Raw genomic sequence first — 14,228 nt, forward strand, 5'->3', positions numbered from 1 at the left:
GCCCTTGTGAATTCCAATAGAAGCCCATGTTCACACCAGAACCTGGGCTTCTATGGGAATTATCAAGGGCATATTATCAAGCCCATTATCACCGCTTTAACAGCAAACGCGGCGATAACTTTATCGTCGTTCCTTGATAATATGGCCGTTAGTCTTGTAAATCTTTTGGTAACTAGTAGCATAGAGCCTGCAGAGTAATGCATGTTACATCTCCCCTATTATAAAGTGTCTGACAGACAATGTTATCACACAGTTTCTCTGTGACTTCTGCACCACACAGAGCTGTATCACGACTAACACGTGATATTTTTTCTCTCCTTTAGTGTTTTAGTGATATCACTTGGATGCATAGATTCAACTCTTCAGCATCTGTACAAGTGCGGAAACACCTGACTTCACCGCCAGACAATGCAAACGCCTCTAGTGCCCTCAGTCACTGCTGGTCACACTCTTCACATCTTCAGGGGGCTCCAGGGGCTGGGCCACGGTTTCATATGGTGCAGCTAGCAACAAAGGCAGCCTCGACAAGTCAAAGAGATCATGCGTTATATGCTGCTTCTGAGGGGCTCGGCAGGCAGAGGCCTTTGGCGTCAGAGCCACTTTACTATAAACAGAGCAGTCCTTATCATGTGCAAGACAATGAGGTTGATGGTCACTTTCTTCAGTCTTTGAACACTATGGACACAGAACGTTTGCCTAAAGCCCAATTTCCTCGCCTGGACAATCTGATGTCAAGCGGAATTCCTTTGGGAAGAAATAGCCCCCTTTGTGAATTGACTGCACGCCCTTTCAGTTACTCCAGCAGTGGCATGAAATGCACCCCTTCATACACTTTAATGCACCAGAAAAACGAGTTACAAGACTGGAAATGGTCGACGGATCAAGATATGGGCCATCTCACCTATGAGCCATCGGATTTTCGGAGCAGTGCCCATTCAAGCCTCGGGAACAATGGGAAAAGTCTTCTCTTTCAGGCTCAGCTTGCAGCAAGCGACCCGGAAAGGCCTGAGAAGACCTCACTCGACCTATGGGATCCCCCATTCGAGAAAGACAGTTTCTTGGCACATGTTCATGAACTTCAGTCACAGCAAGGGTTTGGGAGCTTACCTGGTGAATTCACAAACATGCTGTATGTGGGCCGAGCCACTCGCAGCGAAGGAAAGATGCTCCAACACCTTTATTCACCAATAAAGCAGAAGCCAGCGATGCTACAAAACACTGCTGCAATTCAGAGCACTACTGCATTTTCAGATAACAGCAACCTGCATTTTCAACAAACAGGTGAAGCCCAGTTGGAAAGGAAAAGGTCCAATCCACTGCTGTCAGAGAATAGAGAGAGCAGAGTATTAGAAGGTATGGTGACACATTTCTTCAAACATATTTTCCATTTATTAAGTACTTCAAAAATATCTCGTTTGCCACAAAGGTAAACAACATGGCGTTTTTCATGAGTGCAGGGGCAGGGTGTGATCCTTTGTAGTTTTTGAAATACTGGAATTTTTGCAATTGTTAACAAACTTCATAGCACTCCATTCATATTGAGTAGCAAGGTACCCCATCCAATCCTTAGTGCACAGTGGTAGACAGTGGCAGGGGGTGTTTGCTGCTAGTGGGAAACCAGGCATACATCGTTCCCCACCTCCTTCTTACCACCAAGTGGTGTGGGGCCCATCTGCCTGGGGCATGTTCCATGTGAATGTGTCTGGCCCCTTGCTTCCACCAGCTCTCTATTGCGTCTTGGTGTTCCAAGACCACCTCTGAACCCTTTTCACAGTACTACTTACTCATCAGTATCATGACGAGTCTCCATCTGGTGTTTAACCGATCCAGGAACTGTGTAACAATATGGGCCCTTTTCCAAATGTGCCATGGACATGATATATGCTTGCCAAATACTTTGGGGGTTCAAATCTGTGGGTGGAAGTAGCAGCCAACCTGACGCTACAAACTCTCGATTTCTCACACCACTCAGTCAGGACCCCAACACATATCAACCCTTATGGCTCTGCAAGAAACACAGAGCCTCCTTTACAATATTTTGCCATAGGGCAGTGCTGCACGCCTTCCTGCTGCGCTGCCCTAGGGCAAAAGAAAAGGGCAGGAATGCGCCGTATCTATCAGATACAGTGAATTCCTGTCCTCTTTCCAATGGCGGCTCCTCCTCTACGGCGCAGGAGCTGCACCTCACTGCTCTGCGAGCCGTTTAAAAAGGAAAAATAAAATGATAATAACGCAATGTTATTTTCATTTTATTTTTCGGGAACTGCTTAAGTATGGGGCGGGAGGGGCTGGGCTGACCAGAGCAGGGGCCAGGGGGAGGAGTGGTGAGCAGATTCTAAGTACGCATGGTGGTTTGGCCGGCCGTCTTGAACTGGCCAAACAGTCATGCGCACTTTGCATGTTCTCCCCTCACGGCTGTAGTACACAGCTTGGAGGGAGAACATGCACAGGCTCATAGTCCCCACCTGAGAGCCAAACCACAGTGCTCAGACCAATCTCAACGCTGTTGTAACGCAGCATCGTGATTGGTTAGGGGAGTGTGGGAGCCTGTGTGCTTCCTACTTCCTTCTCCTGGAGTCGACCGAAGAGCCAAAGAGGGCTGAGAGGTGGCGGCGGCCGGCCGCAGGTAAATGTTTTTTAATAATTGTTTTCATTTGCATGGCCTTACATATATGGCTAAGCCCTGTGCACCACCAGATTGTCACAAAAAGTGACGTTCCAAGGGCGCACAGGACTTCTAAATGAGCCTCACAGAGGATTGAATTGTGGAACATAACACTCTTGCCAGGCCCCATAGACTACATATCTCCGAGACCATGTTGTATCATTACCCCTCCACACACCCACTAACTAGAAGAAATGGGAGCAGTCTTTTGGCAGAAATTTTGAAAGCTTATGAAGGCTCTACCCTGTCTTCATTCCAGGGAACCTATATTTGGCCTTTTCTGTCAGTGATGCCTCATCCCAAGACCAGTTAGTTGACTGATTGCTAGACCACCAAAACTGAGAACAGAAGGCTTCCAGGACAAAAGTCAGGGGGTTGACCTAGTTCTTACGTCTAACTGAGAAATATGTTATTCACCGGTTATATTAGAAATGAGCTTTTCCATCTCTACAATGTTTCTGAGTTTGTGCCCCCAAATGTATTTGAAAGAGATATCAAGAAATCACCATTTTGCCCAAGCATAAGTCCAGTAGCAGCCACTGAAATTGAAAAAATTGCTCGAATATCCTTTCTGGTCCAACTCTAAAATCAGTAAAACTTGGATTAGCTATTAAAGTAGAGTTGAACCCATGTTATTTTGATGCCACACACACTTTTCTTTACAGGATGTCATGGCTTTCAGAGAGGTGCATCAGTATATTTAATTGTATTTATAATTGCCCTTATATAGTGCTTACAACCGCTGATGAGGCGTTGAAGCGCTTTAGGCAAGGTAGCATGCTGCCCCAGAACCCAAGGTTATGTTGCAGGGATTCTGCACAGATACAGAACTATTCGTAGGAGTATGGGACCTTGGTGTATAGGGACTGAGTCTTCCTACCACCTTAATACACACGAACCCAGGACCGACTATAGTGTCTCACTTGATTTCCTACACAATTCCCAGAGAAACAAAGGATTAGACACCCCAGAACACAGCACTCTCAGATCTCTCAGGAAACAAGGCACACCCTTTCGCTCACGCCGTTGTACTTGTCAACAATAAGATCTGACAGAGACACGGAACAGTTTAACATTTTTATTTTAACTAACATGCCCTAACATGCTGTATACGTGACACAACAAGCAGGAAAATGCATAATACAAATATAGTCAGCATAGCAGCTAGTCCGTACATCATGAAGGGAGATGTCATCATAAAAAGACAATGGAGAAAAAACTATATTGCCTTACCTCCCCCGCTTGCAAAGAAGTATTATTATATAATAGAAGATCTCTGGGCCAACCCCATACCTTAGCCTATAGATGGTATATCTACATTATAGGTCTTCTCCCAGGAAAGGTCCCTCTCCAAGTGTGTCTCACCTCTCCATGCACCCTACTTAAATACCCAAGTACGCTGTCCAGACAACAGGTGCATCTATATGTTTTGTCTAAGGGCTAAGGCCTGGCCAGAACACAATTACAAAGGGCATTGTTGTTTAACCTTGCACATAATTTTCAGTCAATATCCCAGGAACTTGCAGAGAGTGAACACAGCGATGAGTTCCCATGGGAAAGCAGCTATTGAAATATTGCAAAAATAAAGACTTTAAAGTAACGTGCGCAAAAGCAGCAAGCAGCGAAGTGCTGATGCTAACTTAGTGAAAAACAACAATGTCCCTATGGGCCACGTGACAGTTAGTGGTTAGTCCAGTGGTATCTGTTAGTCTTAGTTATTGGCATTAGTCTTGTGTGCTCAAGAAAATAATTCCATGCATCATTCCAGTTTCCTTATGGTGGAACAAATTAATAGGGATTAGCTGTGGTCGTTAGTCAGAGGTAGGTGAGGACATGCACATGGTGGGGTTAATAGCTCACTTAGAGAAGAATGGGTATTGTTACTTTACATAGGTATGCCTTTCAGAGGAAGTAGGGGAGGTTGTGGCCTTGTAAATAAGTTGTGGACAATTTGTAGAAATACAATAATAAGGAATAAGGCACACGTATGTGACTTAGTAGGCTGTGCTCAAAGAAAAGAGGCATGCAGAGGATGGAAGGGAAGAAGAGGGACATTTGAAAGGGAGGGAATAAAAAAGAAACCAATGACAATTTAATTAAAAGTCAGTTTTTTTTTCATGCTGGATTTAGGTGATGTACATAATGTTTTTGAGACAGCATGCAAGAACGAAGAAAGAAACAACATTATTTACTTATTTGTTATAGGCACTTAAATCAAGTAAACTATTTGTCCACTGCTAGACCACAGAATCTTATGGCTCACGGTATCGAATGCGGCTGACAAATCCAGGAGCACCAGGACAGCGGTGCTCCCTGTGTCAGCCCGCATCCGCATCGAGTCCAGCATGGTGACTAATGCAGACTCGGTTCCGTGGCATGGGCGGAAACCGAACTGGTCTTTGTCCAGCAGACGGTTGGCCTCTAGGTAGTTTGAGAGGGACCTGCTCACCGCCTTCTCTAGGATTTTGATAGGGAACGGGAGGAGAGAAATAGGCCGAAAGCTGGCGGGAGCAGTTGGGTCCAAAGTTGTTTTTTTAATGAGAGGGGAGACCACGGCCTGTTTCCAGCTGTCCGGGACCATGCCCTCTGCCAGTGACTGATTGCAGATCTGGCGCAGCCAGGGGAAGGTCGGATGGCCGTATAGCTTCCAAACCTTCTGAGGCAAAGGGTCAAGGGGGGAACCCAACGAGATGCTATGTGCCGTTTTGACAAACGACTCGTCCAAGAGAGGTGGGAAGAGGGTCAGAGAACAATCCCTGCCTAGCTTCTCGTGGGCCGTCCCCTTACCAGGGTCGTCGGCCACTCTGTCTGTGCCCCTAAAGAGATTGGTTATCTTCGTCACCTTGTCCTTAAAATAGGAGGCAATCTCATCACATAGCCTCTTTGAAGGTACAACTTTCTTTTCAAGGCAGCTTGGGGCCGACAGGGAGTTCACTATTCTGAACAGTTCCCTCGCCCCATTTGGGGCAAGCGCTATGGAGTTGGCATAGAAGCTCGCTTTGCGTTCCAAGACAAGCTGCTTGTATCTGCTCTGTGCGGACCTCAGCGCAATCTTGTCCCTGGCAAGGAGCCCCTTCCTCCATTTCCTTTCGGCCTGCCTACAGAGCTGTCTTAGCTGTCGCAGATCATCGTCATACCAGGGCGCGGATGGCCTGTTCCTGACTCTAATCTTCTTTTATCGAGATTAAAAGGTCCAGCTCGTTGGTTATGAACTTATGGTAGGCATTATAGTTTGCTTCCACTGATCTAGAGGCTGAAAAAAGGCTGATTGTGGGAGGGGTCAGTAGTGATCCCGTTTTAGTCAATTTGATCCAGTTTCTGCCCTCTCTGTACGTTGCCGTGGCTTCAGGTAGGGAGGAGGTAACTGTTAACAATATCTTGAACTGGATACAGTGATGGTCTGTCCAGATAAGCGGGCGAACATTTATAAGCTCAGCCTCCGCCTTACTGGCAAACAGAAAATCCAATATATGACCTTTTTGATGAGTGGTGATGTAACTAATTGATGAAGTCCAAGGCCATAGCAGGTAGACGTCAGGTCCCGCAACTGGCTCTTTGTGCTTGCATTTTCCCACCAATTAAAATCACCCAGGACAATCATTTTCGAGTGTGTGAGTGCCAGATTAGTAATTGTGTTCAAGAGGGGTTGCATTGGGGTATACAGCCCCGGAGGGCGATAGCAGAGCAGGCCTGTGAGTAAATTACCTCTATCACCTTGTAATGAGAAGGCCATTGCTTCAATCCCCTCCAACACATCCGTTTGTAGCAGGATGGACGGAGTTTCTCCCTGTAAATTAGCCCCACCCCCCCACCCTTGCCTCCCTGTCTGGGTTTATGTACAAACTTAAAACCCTCGGGACAGGCAGTTCTCAAAAGATCTCCGCTAAAGTGACCCTTCAGGGGACCCCTAGGGCATTGCAGTGCCAGCCCGACGAGGAGCAAACACCCGATGATGAAGCATGACATCCTTCGGGGTGTGTGAGGGCAACAAGAGACAAGACTTGCGTTCATTGCAGAGGATGCTGTCATACTCTCCCTCGACGCGCACAAGGTGTTTGATATGGTCGAATGGCCCTTACTTTTTGCCGTCCTGCGGCATATGGGTTTTGGGCCTAAATTCTGCGAATGGATACGTCTATTATACGAGAAACCCATGGCACATGTGGTAGCCAATGTTAGAACCTCAAGGGACTTCCCCCTAGACAAGGGAACGAGACAGGGTTGCCCGTTGTCCCCCTCCTGTTTGCGATAGTTTTGGAGCCCCTAGCGGCTTGGGTACGCCAAGACCCGGTTATTAGGGCTTAAGTGAACTATGGGTTGGGAAGACCGCATATCATCATACGCAGATGACGTGCTGCTATGTATGGCATCCCCAGCGCGATCCATTAACTGTTTGCTAGACATATGTGCGGCATTCGGCAGAGCTTCAGGGTACACCATCAACTGGTCAAAATCTCTTCTCTATATTCTACACGGCCCGCCGCCCAGACTTCCACGCAACTGTGATATTCAGATTGCGGAACAGGGATTCCTGTACCTCGGTACATATATTACCCCCCATGCGACGCACTTCACTGAAGAAAACCTTCTGAAGCCCTTGGCAAGATTCCGTCACGATGTAAAACACTGGCGCTTACTACCACTTACCCTACTGGGGAGGGTAGCCCTCTTCAAAATGATGGTGCTCCCCAGATTTTTATATGTATTGCAAAACACTCCCTTCCCGGTCCCCCCCCTTCTTCATATTGATCAACACGGAAGTGACCAGACTCCTATGGGACGGCGGGACCGCCCGAATCGCCATGTTAAAACTAGTGAGGGGTTGGTACGATGGAGGAATCGCCCTCCCACACATCCAAACGTATTATTGGGCGTCGCAACTAGCGGTCATAAACCAGTGGCTACACGTGTCGCATGATGATCCAGCATTCCGTATGGACCGGCATCTCCTGGAATCCAAGGGAATAATGGGGGCCCTCTACAACAGGGCAACGAAATCGGCATACATAAACCCGACGGCACACACAATACAAATCTGGCATGCGGTGCAGCGAGCTCTGGGACGGGAAGGAACCATCAAACAAGCGACACCATTGTGGGATACCCGGAAGCTCGGAAGACTCAGAAACACCAAGGGGTTCCACCAATGGGACCTGCTCGGTATATCCAGGGTGGGGGACCTATGGAAAAAGGGTGCGGTCGTCCCCTTTGCTCACCTGCAACCCACATATAAATTGGCACATGCACTAATGGCAGCATTCCCGGCCTCCACGCGGTTGCCAGAGGCCTCCCTGCTGGAGGACCGGCTCCTTACAGAACACCTCCCCAAAAAGGCAATTTCCCTGCCTTATAGGTAGATAATTAACAATCAGAAAGATCCCACGGTGACTCTTAAAGAGAGATGGGAGGCAGACCTGGGAGACCTAGACAAAGATGACTGGCGGGCGGCCCTGGCTTCCGCGCGGGAAGTCGCAATACCCTCTACATTAAAATTGGTGCAGCTTAAAATCCTCCACCGCTTCTATTACACAAGAACACTCCTGCACAAATTGGGTAGGACAGATACTGCCTCCGACAATGCGGGCCGAGGGCACCTTCTGGCACTCTGTATGGGACTGCCCAGCAATCACTCACTTTTGGGGAGCCATTCTGCGTACTATGGCAAAAGTCACCAGAGTGGAGATCGAGCTGGAACCTAAACGGTGTCTCCTCGACATCTGTCAGCCCACGGATCTGAACCACACAGAACAAGACTGAGTAACACTAGGCATGACACTAGCAAAATGCAATATAGCGCAGCACTGGGGATCAGGGATCTCTCCAACACACCAGCAATGGTGCCGTGACATGGACCTCACAATGGTTATGGTGAAATTGGTATACATCCATAGGGGATGTACCCAAAAATGGTCACGGATATGGGGCAAATGGAATCGTTTTCGGGGTGATATCTGTGAGCCACCCCCTCCCCCCCACCAGAGCGGGAGTCAGGCGATAGCGACTGACGGGAGACTGTTAGCTGAATATGCAGATAGCATAAGATACACAAACGATGCACGCTGATGGGGTATGAGGCGTCTATGTAACACTATGTACATGTACCACTACTGAGAATTTTTTAATCATATGTTGTTATATTTTTGATTGTGTCACTGATACGCTTACTGATTTACTGTTTGTTATATCTCAAATGCCAATAAAAATATATTTTTTTAAAAACAGACAAGACTTGTTCTTGCCTCGGACCAGTGGGTTCTAGACTTAGGACTACCTCTTGTCTTTTTCTTTCTTTTTCTCTTTTTCATTGGGTTTAGTGGGTGACTCCTGGCACCCCCACCTACGGAACAATGTCCCCCCATTTTGAGTTGATCACTAGATTTAGGAGCACGGACACTGGACCATAATCAGCTCCTGGTCCCCCCCCCCTTCCTTTTTGTTGATACAGTATTTGTGTGCATTACATGGCTGGAGACCGTTTTTTCATGATGGAATGGACCTTTAAATGAATAGCTCACACTCCCATGAGGAGCTAAGCTTAAGGGGCACATGACACACTGTTTTTGAGGCTAATACCAACATTAAGACAAAGGTACTCCTTTTACCCTCCTAGGCTTGGTCACAGTGCCAATGAGTTTTGAGGAATATGCATCTGTTTTCTTTACATATTCACTGCTTTTGGGGACTGTGTGACCCAGTGTGCAATCTGTGAGATTTCTGACTGTAAATGTTGGGTGTTGAAGTCATGGATAAAGCATTTACCTTTGAATGAGTAGACAGTGATATTAAGCAGCAACATCAGCTTGCGTTTGTTATGTGAATTATTAGTGTATCTTTGTGTCCCAGACTTTAGTGGATGGTGGCGTCATATATGCAACACCTACATTGTTTATGTTTGTGTATGTGATTTTATGTGCTTGGCATACATGATAACATGACAGTGTCCACTCTGTTACAGTGGTGTGCATGATTCTCATTGTGAGACGCTGTGTGTATCATGTGTCCCACATATCTGGCATTACATGATCCTATTGTGGGTACCTTCCAACCAGGTAATTGTTGTCACAAACCTATATCTTGGCTTATTTGGTGGGAAGTTGTGGAGTATGTGATGCTTGATCACATGTACGGTGACAGAGAGTAGACACTTTTTACAGTACAGAACTCGAATTACTGTGTCACCATACCTTGGTAACATGTCTGGGAAGGGTACTAATGCTGTGATATGTATCTAGGGTCAGCCTTTTTTATAGAAATGTATTTTTCCAATGTTCCGTTCCTTTGTTTGTGTTAGATTTCATGTTAAGTTTGTCTCAATGCATGTTGCTTTATACAATGTAAAGTGACTTCAACTCTGTTTACACTCTACACATTGGGATTGCAAATGACCTCCAGTCTACAGGCCCTTTCCCGACCTCCAGACCATGGAAGAATGGGATACAATTCTGAGATACTGTTTCACCAGGCCAATTATTGAGGAGTTGTCTGAGCAGTTGGCACTGCTTTTGCAGCCTGGTGGCACATTTCCTACTGTGCTGACCCCCAAGGTGAAGGTGATGGCAGCCCTACATTTCTTTGCCACCGGTGCATTCCTGTACACAGTGGCAACATCTGGTGGAATGTCCCAAACCATGTTCAGCCATGTCCTTCGGGATGTGATGGAGGCATTGCTACATTACCAGGACCTGTACATTAAGTTTCCGACACCTGGAGAGTTGACAGACATCAAGGGGATATTCTATGCCTTGGGACAGATACCACATGTCATTGACTCTATGGATGGCACCCACGTTGCTTTGATCCCACCACAAGCAAATGAGCAGACATACAGAAACCGCAAACATTACCACGCGATCAATGTCCAGGTGGTACGTCTGGCTGACATGTTGATATCCCACGTCTGTGCACATTTCCCTGTCTCGGCACATGATGCCTACATCCTGAGGATCAGCGACATCCCCCATTTGATGTCTCAGCTGCAACCTGACCGGGCCTGGCTTGTTGGTATGTGATGTTGTATGTTTATATTGTGGTGTGTGTTGATTGTATGTCAGAGAGTGCTCTGTTGTCATACAACCGAAGGCTTTTCTGTGTTAAATGTAGGAGACTCTGGATACCCTAACCAGCCTTGGTTGCTGACACCACTCCGTAACCCTGTCAACCCTGCAGAAGTGCGGTTTAATGAGGCCCATGGGAGGACCAGGCGAGTGGTGGAGCGGAATTTTGGCCTACTGAAGAACGGATGCCGCTGCCTGGATCGCACATGAGGAGTCCTCCAATATGCCCCATTAAAGGTGTGCAAGATCATCACAGCTTGCTGCATGCTCCCCAACCTGAATTAAAGGAAGGCAATACATCTCTCACTGGATGACGGAGACCAGCAGCCACCAGCGAAGGAGGATCCAGGACTGGGACATGTTGCCAGTGGTGATGAGGAGGAAGGCTTGGATTTGCGGCAACAGCTCATCCACAGCTTTTCACATGAGTGTAGGTATGCAGTGAGAGTAGGTGACAAACCCCAATTGTTTGTTTATGTGTTGCTTGTGTACAATGTGTATGTCAACGTATGAGTGTATGATAATTAACATGATCTTTTCCAATGAAATGGTTCAATTAAGTTTTCAGGTTAACAGGTAGAGTGCTAACATGAATCCTAGCTAGTGTTCACACAGATAACCTTGTGCTTTTGATGAAATTCTATGCAAAATTGGGCCAACTGATTCATGAGTTCGTGACTGTGTTCTATGTTTCTCCTTACCAGGGTACTTTGCCTTGTTGTCCGCAGACTTGTGACCTCATCAGAACCATGATGCAGTGACATATTCCAACATTGAACTGTTGTGTCATTCCCTGGCAAGCACTTACTTCTGACCTGATGGTCATCTTTTGTTCTTTTGTGCTTTTTGACACAGTGTGATGTGATTTGATTTTGTGTGAAGGCACCAGGTTGTATCTGGAGAATAACCCTGTACTCCGCATTTAGGTGTGCCTTGTCTGTTTTCACACATCCAAAGATTATTTAGAAACAAAACATGTACCGTGATGATCTGGTTTGCTGACAATTATTGTTGATTGTGCTTGAAAAAAGTGATATTTTAGTAGACAATAGACTTAAATGGCATCAGTACTATGGACTATGGGTTGTGTGATAACCTGGTTGTGTCTATCTATCATGCTGTGACAGGTTACATTTACTCACAAGGCAAGAGTTAACATTTCTGAAGTGATTTCTCATCCAATGTTGTTAACACTTTCTTCTTTGTGATTTTGTGCATTATTTTCAATCTGTACATTTGGGATTCAAAGTCATGATATGAGCAAGTATTTTGTGCAAAGTGATTTATTTTAGTGCATAACGTAATTATTACAATCCACACAATGGAGTGAGTGCTCAACAAAACATAACAAACAAAGTGCCGAGAGGAGTTGGTAGTGTTTGTAGATGAAGTCTCCAAAAGCAAATCCACAGTTATTTGAGTCCAAAGTCCAACTTAGACCCTCCAGTCAATGTGGAACAGTTCAATGACAGTCAACAAAGTGAACGCTTGACAAACAATGGAGGATATCAGGAGCCGTTTGTCACTTCCTGCTGGTGATGCATAGCCATCAGCCTCTCATGGATCTCTTTCAGACGTTTTTCGGAGGGACCCTCAGGTGCAGGCAGCAGCGGTGCTGGGGGCTCTCCGCCAGAGTCCACATCCCTGCCTGTGGCTAATGCAGATGTTGATGCACTGGATGTTGTGGGTACACAGGCAGGTGTGGCCATGTTGTTAGGAATCTGCCGGAGGCAAGTGACAGTGTGCTTGTGCACCACAGTCATGTCATCAGCTTTGCTCATGAACATGCCCAGTTTTTCATTTTCAGCTAACTTCTGCTGTTGAATGGTCCTGAGGATCCCAACAACCTTGGCAACCCTCATAGGCAGAGAGGACTCTGGAGAGGTTTGGGTGCTCCTCATCAGCAGCACCAGCTGCATGACGGCCCAGGTCCCCGTGGCTCCTCCCACCACCCCTACCCAACCGAGCATGACCAGTTGTTGGCACAGTCAACACTGAGCCTCCTTCCTCGTTGAAAGGGATGTTGTTGTCCGCCAACTCCAGAGTGTCCTGTGTTGCTGTGCTTTCGGTTGTGTACTGGGCTGCTGTGTCCGTGAGGGTAGGGGTCAGCTGGGTGTTTCAGCTGAGGCTGGAGTGGCCCCAGAGGATCCTGCTGTAGCCACTGCTGGTGCTGTGGGCTGACCCAAACCAGATGGGCCAGGTCGTTCCTCGTTGTTCGAAGATGGGTGAGAGACCTCTACGCCAGAGCGCTTCGGGTCGACCAGAGTCTGGGGCTGGCTGTCCTGGTTGCTTCCAGTGGTGTTCCCAGCTCGCTCTGTGGGTACATAAATGACACAAGGATTGATTTGAATGCCCACTGCCCCTCAAACCATTACATAGGCTACTAAACCTAATGATGAGTTTATGTAGGTAGATTGGCCTCCTTCATCCATAATGCGGGCCTATGTTTTTTTAATACAATGTATTTCGGACAAGTTGTGGATTGATGGACATGTCCAGCTATGTGCATGGACATGTTGTGTTTAATAAATAAACCAAAAGCACAGGTGCACCACCCTGTTCGAGACAAATCAATTAGGACATTGATATGATCCAGATTCAATCAATCAGTAGACAAGAAGTTCCATTAGCACATCTCTTTATTCAATTTTCATGCTAAAAGCACAACACAGCCGACGCGTTTCGTCCTGATACAGGACTTCTTCAGGGCTGTTAAAAAATACATATATATACATTTAAAAATACATACAATGAAAGTACATCAAACACATGTTGTGTTTAGTTGACATTACTTGTCCAAATACATTCACTGGTTTGTGACACCCTGTGAATGGCACAGGTTGATTGTTGTTGTCCATATCTTTACTTTCACTGTGACATGTACTCTTTCTCTCCCAATGTAGGTATTTTTGAGGCCTGTGTACTGGGCTTAGTGCATGTCTTTAGCAGTCACATTGGTGTGGCTGCCTACACACTCACAGTCTGTTAATCTTCCTAGATATTTTTGGGAATGGTGTGAGTGAGGTGCTTCTGGTTCTCATCTCATTACACAGGTGTGAATGGCTGTGAGTAGCTGAATGTGTGACTGTTTAGCTTTGTGCCTACACAGATCATGTATTTTGTACATTGACTCCATAGTCAAATGAGTTCACAAACTCGGCTTTCTGCCATTTTGTGCTTTGATAAACTGTGGTGCTTGTGCTCTAATTGTGAAACTTACACTCCTCCTCCCACCCAGCCCCAGCAGGCCACCAGGAAGATTGTTGTCCAGACAATGTTGGTTAGTGTAATTGCAAGATATTTGTCACTGGTGGCTGGTGTTTGTAGCCCAGAGGTAAATGTGGTAGTTGTGATAGATTCAGACATCAGTCCCCAGTGTCTGCCATCTTGCTAGTACACATCCCCTCACTGTCAGGTACCCATAGGCCCAGATGAGCTGTTTAGTTTGTGTGGGAGGAGGAGTGTTTGCACTGATTCCATCTCCCATGTGGCCCTGTCCTACCTACACC

General features: G+C 46.6%; 1 protein-coding gene across 1 annotated transcript in view; it reads left to right on the plus strand.

The window, feature by feature from the left end:
* The window catches only part of SHOC1 (shortage in chiasmata 1), a 1,571,389-nt gene that overhangs the window by 1,515,100 nt on the left and 42,061 nt on the right, over positions 1 to 14,228 (plus strand). The window contains exon 27 of the mRNA XM_085643056.1: positions 324 to 1,353. Coding sequence (XP_085499182.1) covers positions 324 to 1,353 — 1,030 coding nt within the window. The remainder of the gene's footprint in view (positions 1 to 323; positions 1,354 to 14,228) is intronic.

This window comes from Triturus cristatus, chromosome 2_2, assembly GCF_964204655.1.
Source record: "Triturus cristatus chromosome 2_2, aTriCri1.1, whole genome shotgun sequence".
Taxonomy (NCBI): Eukaryota; Metazoa; Chordata; class Amphibia; order Caudata; family Salamandridae; genus Triturus; species Triturus cristatus.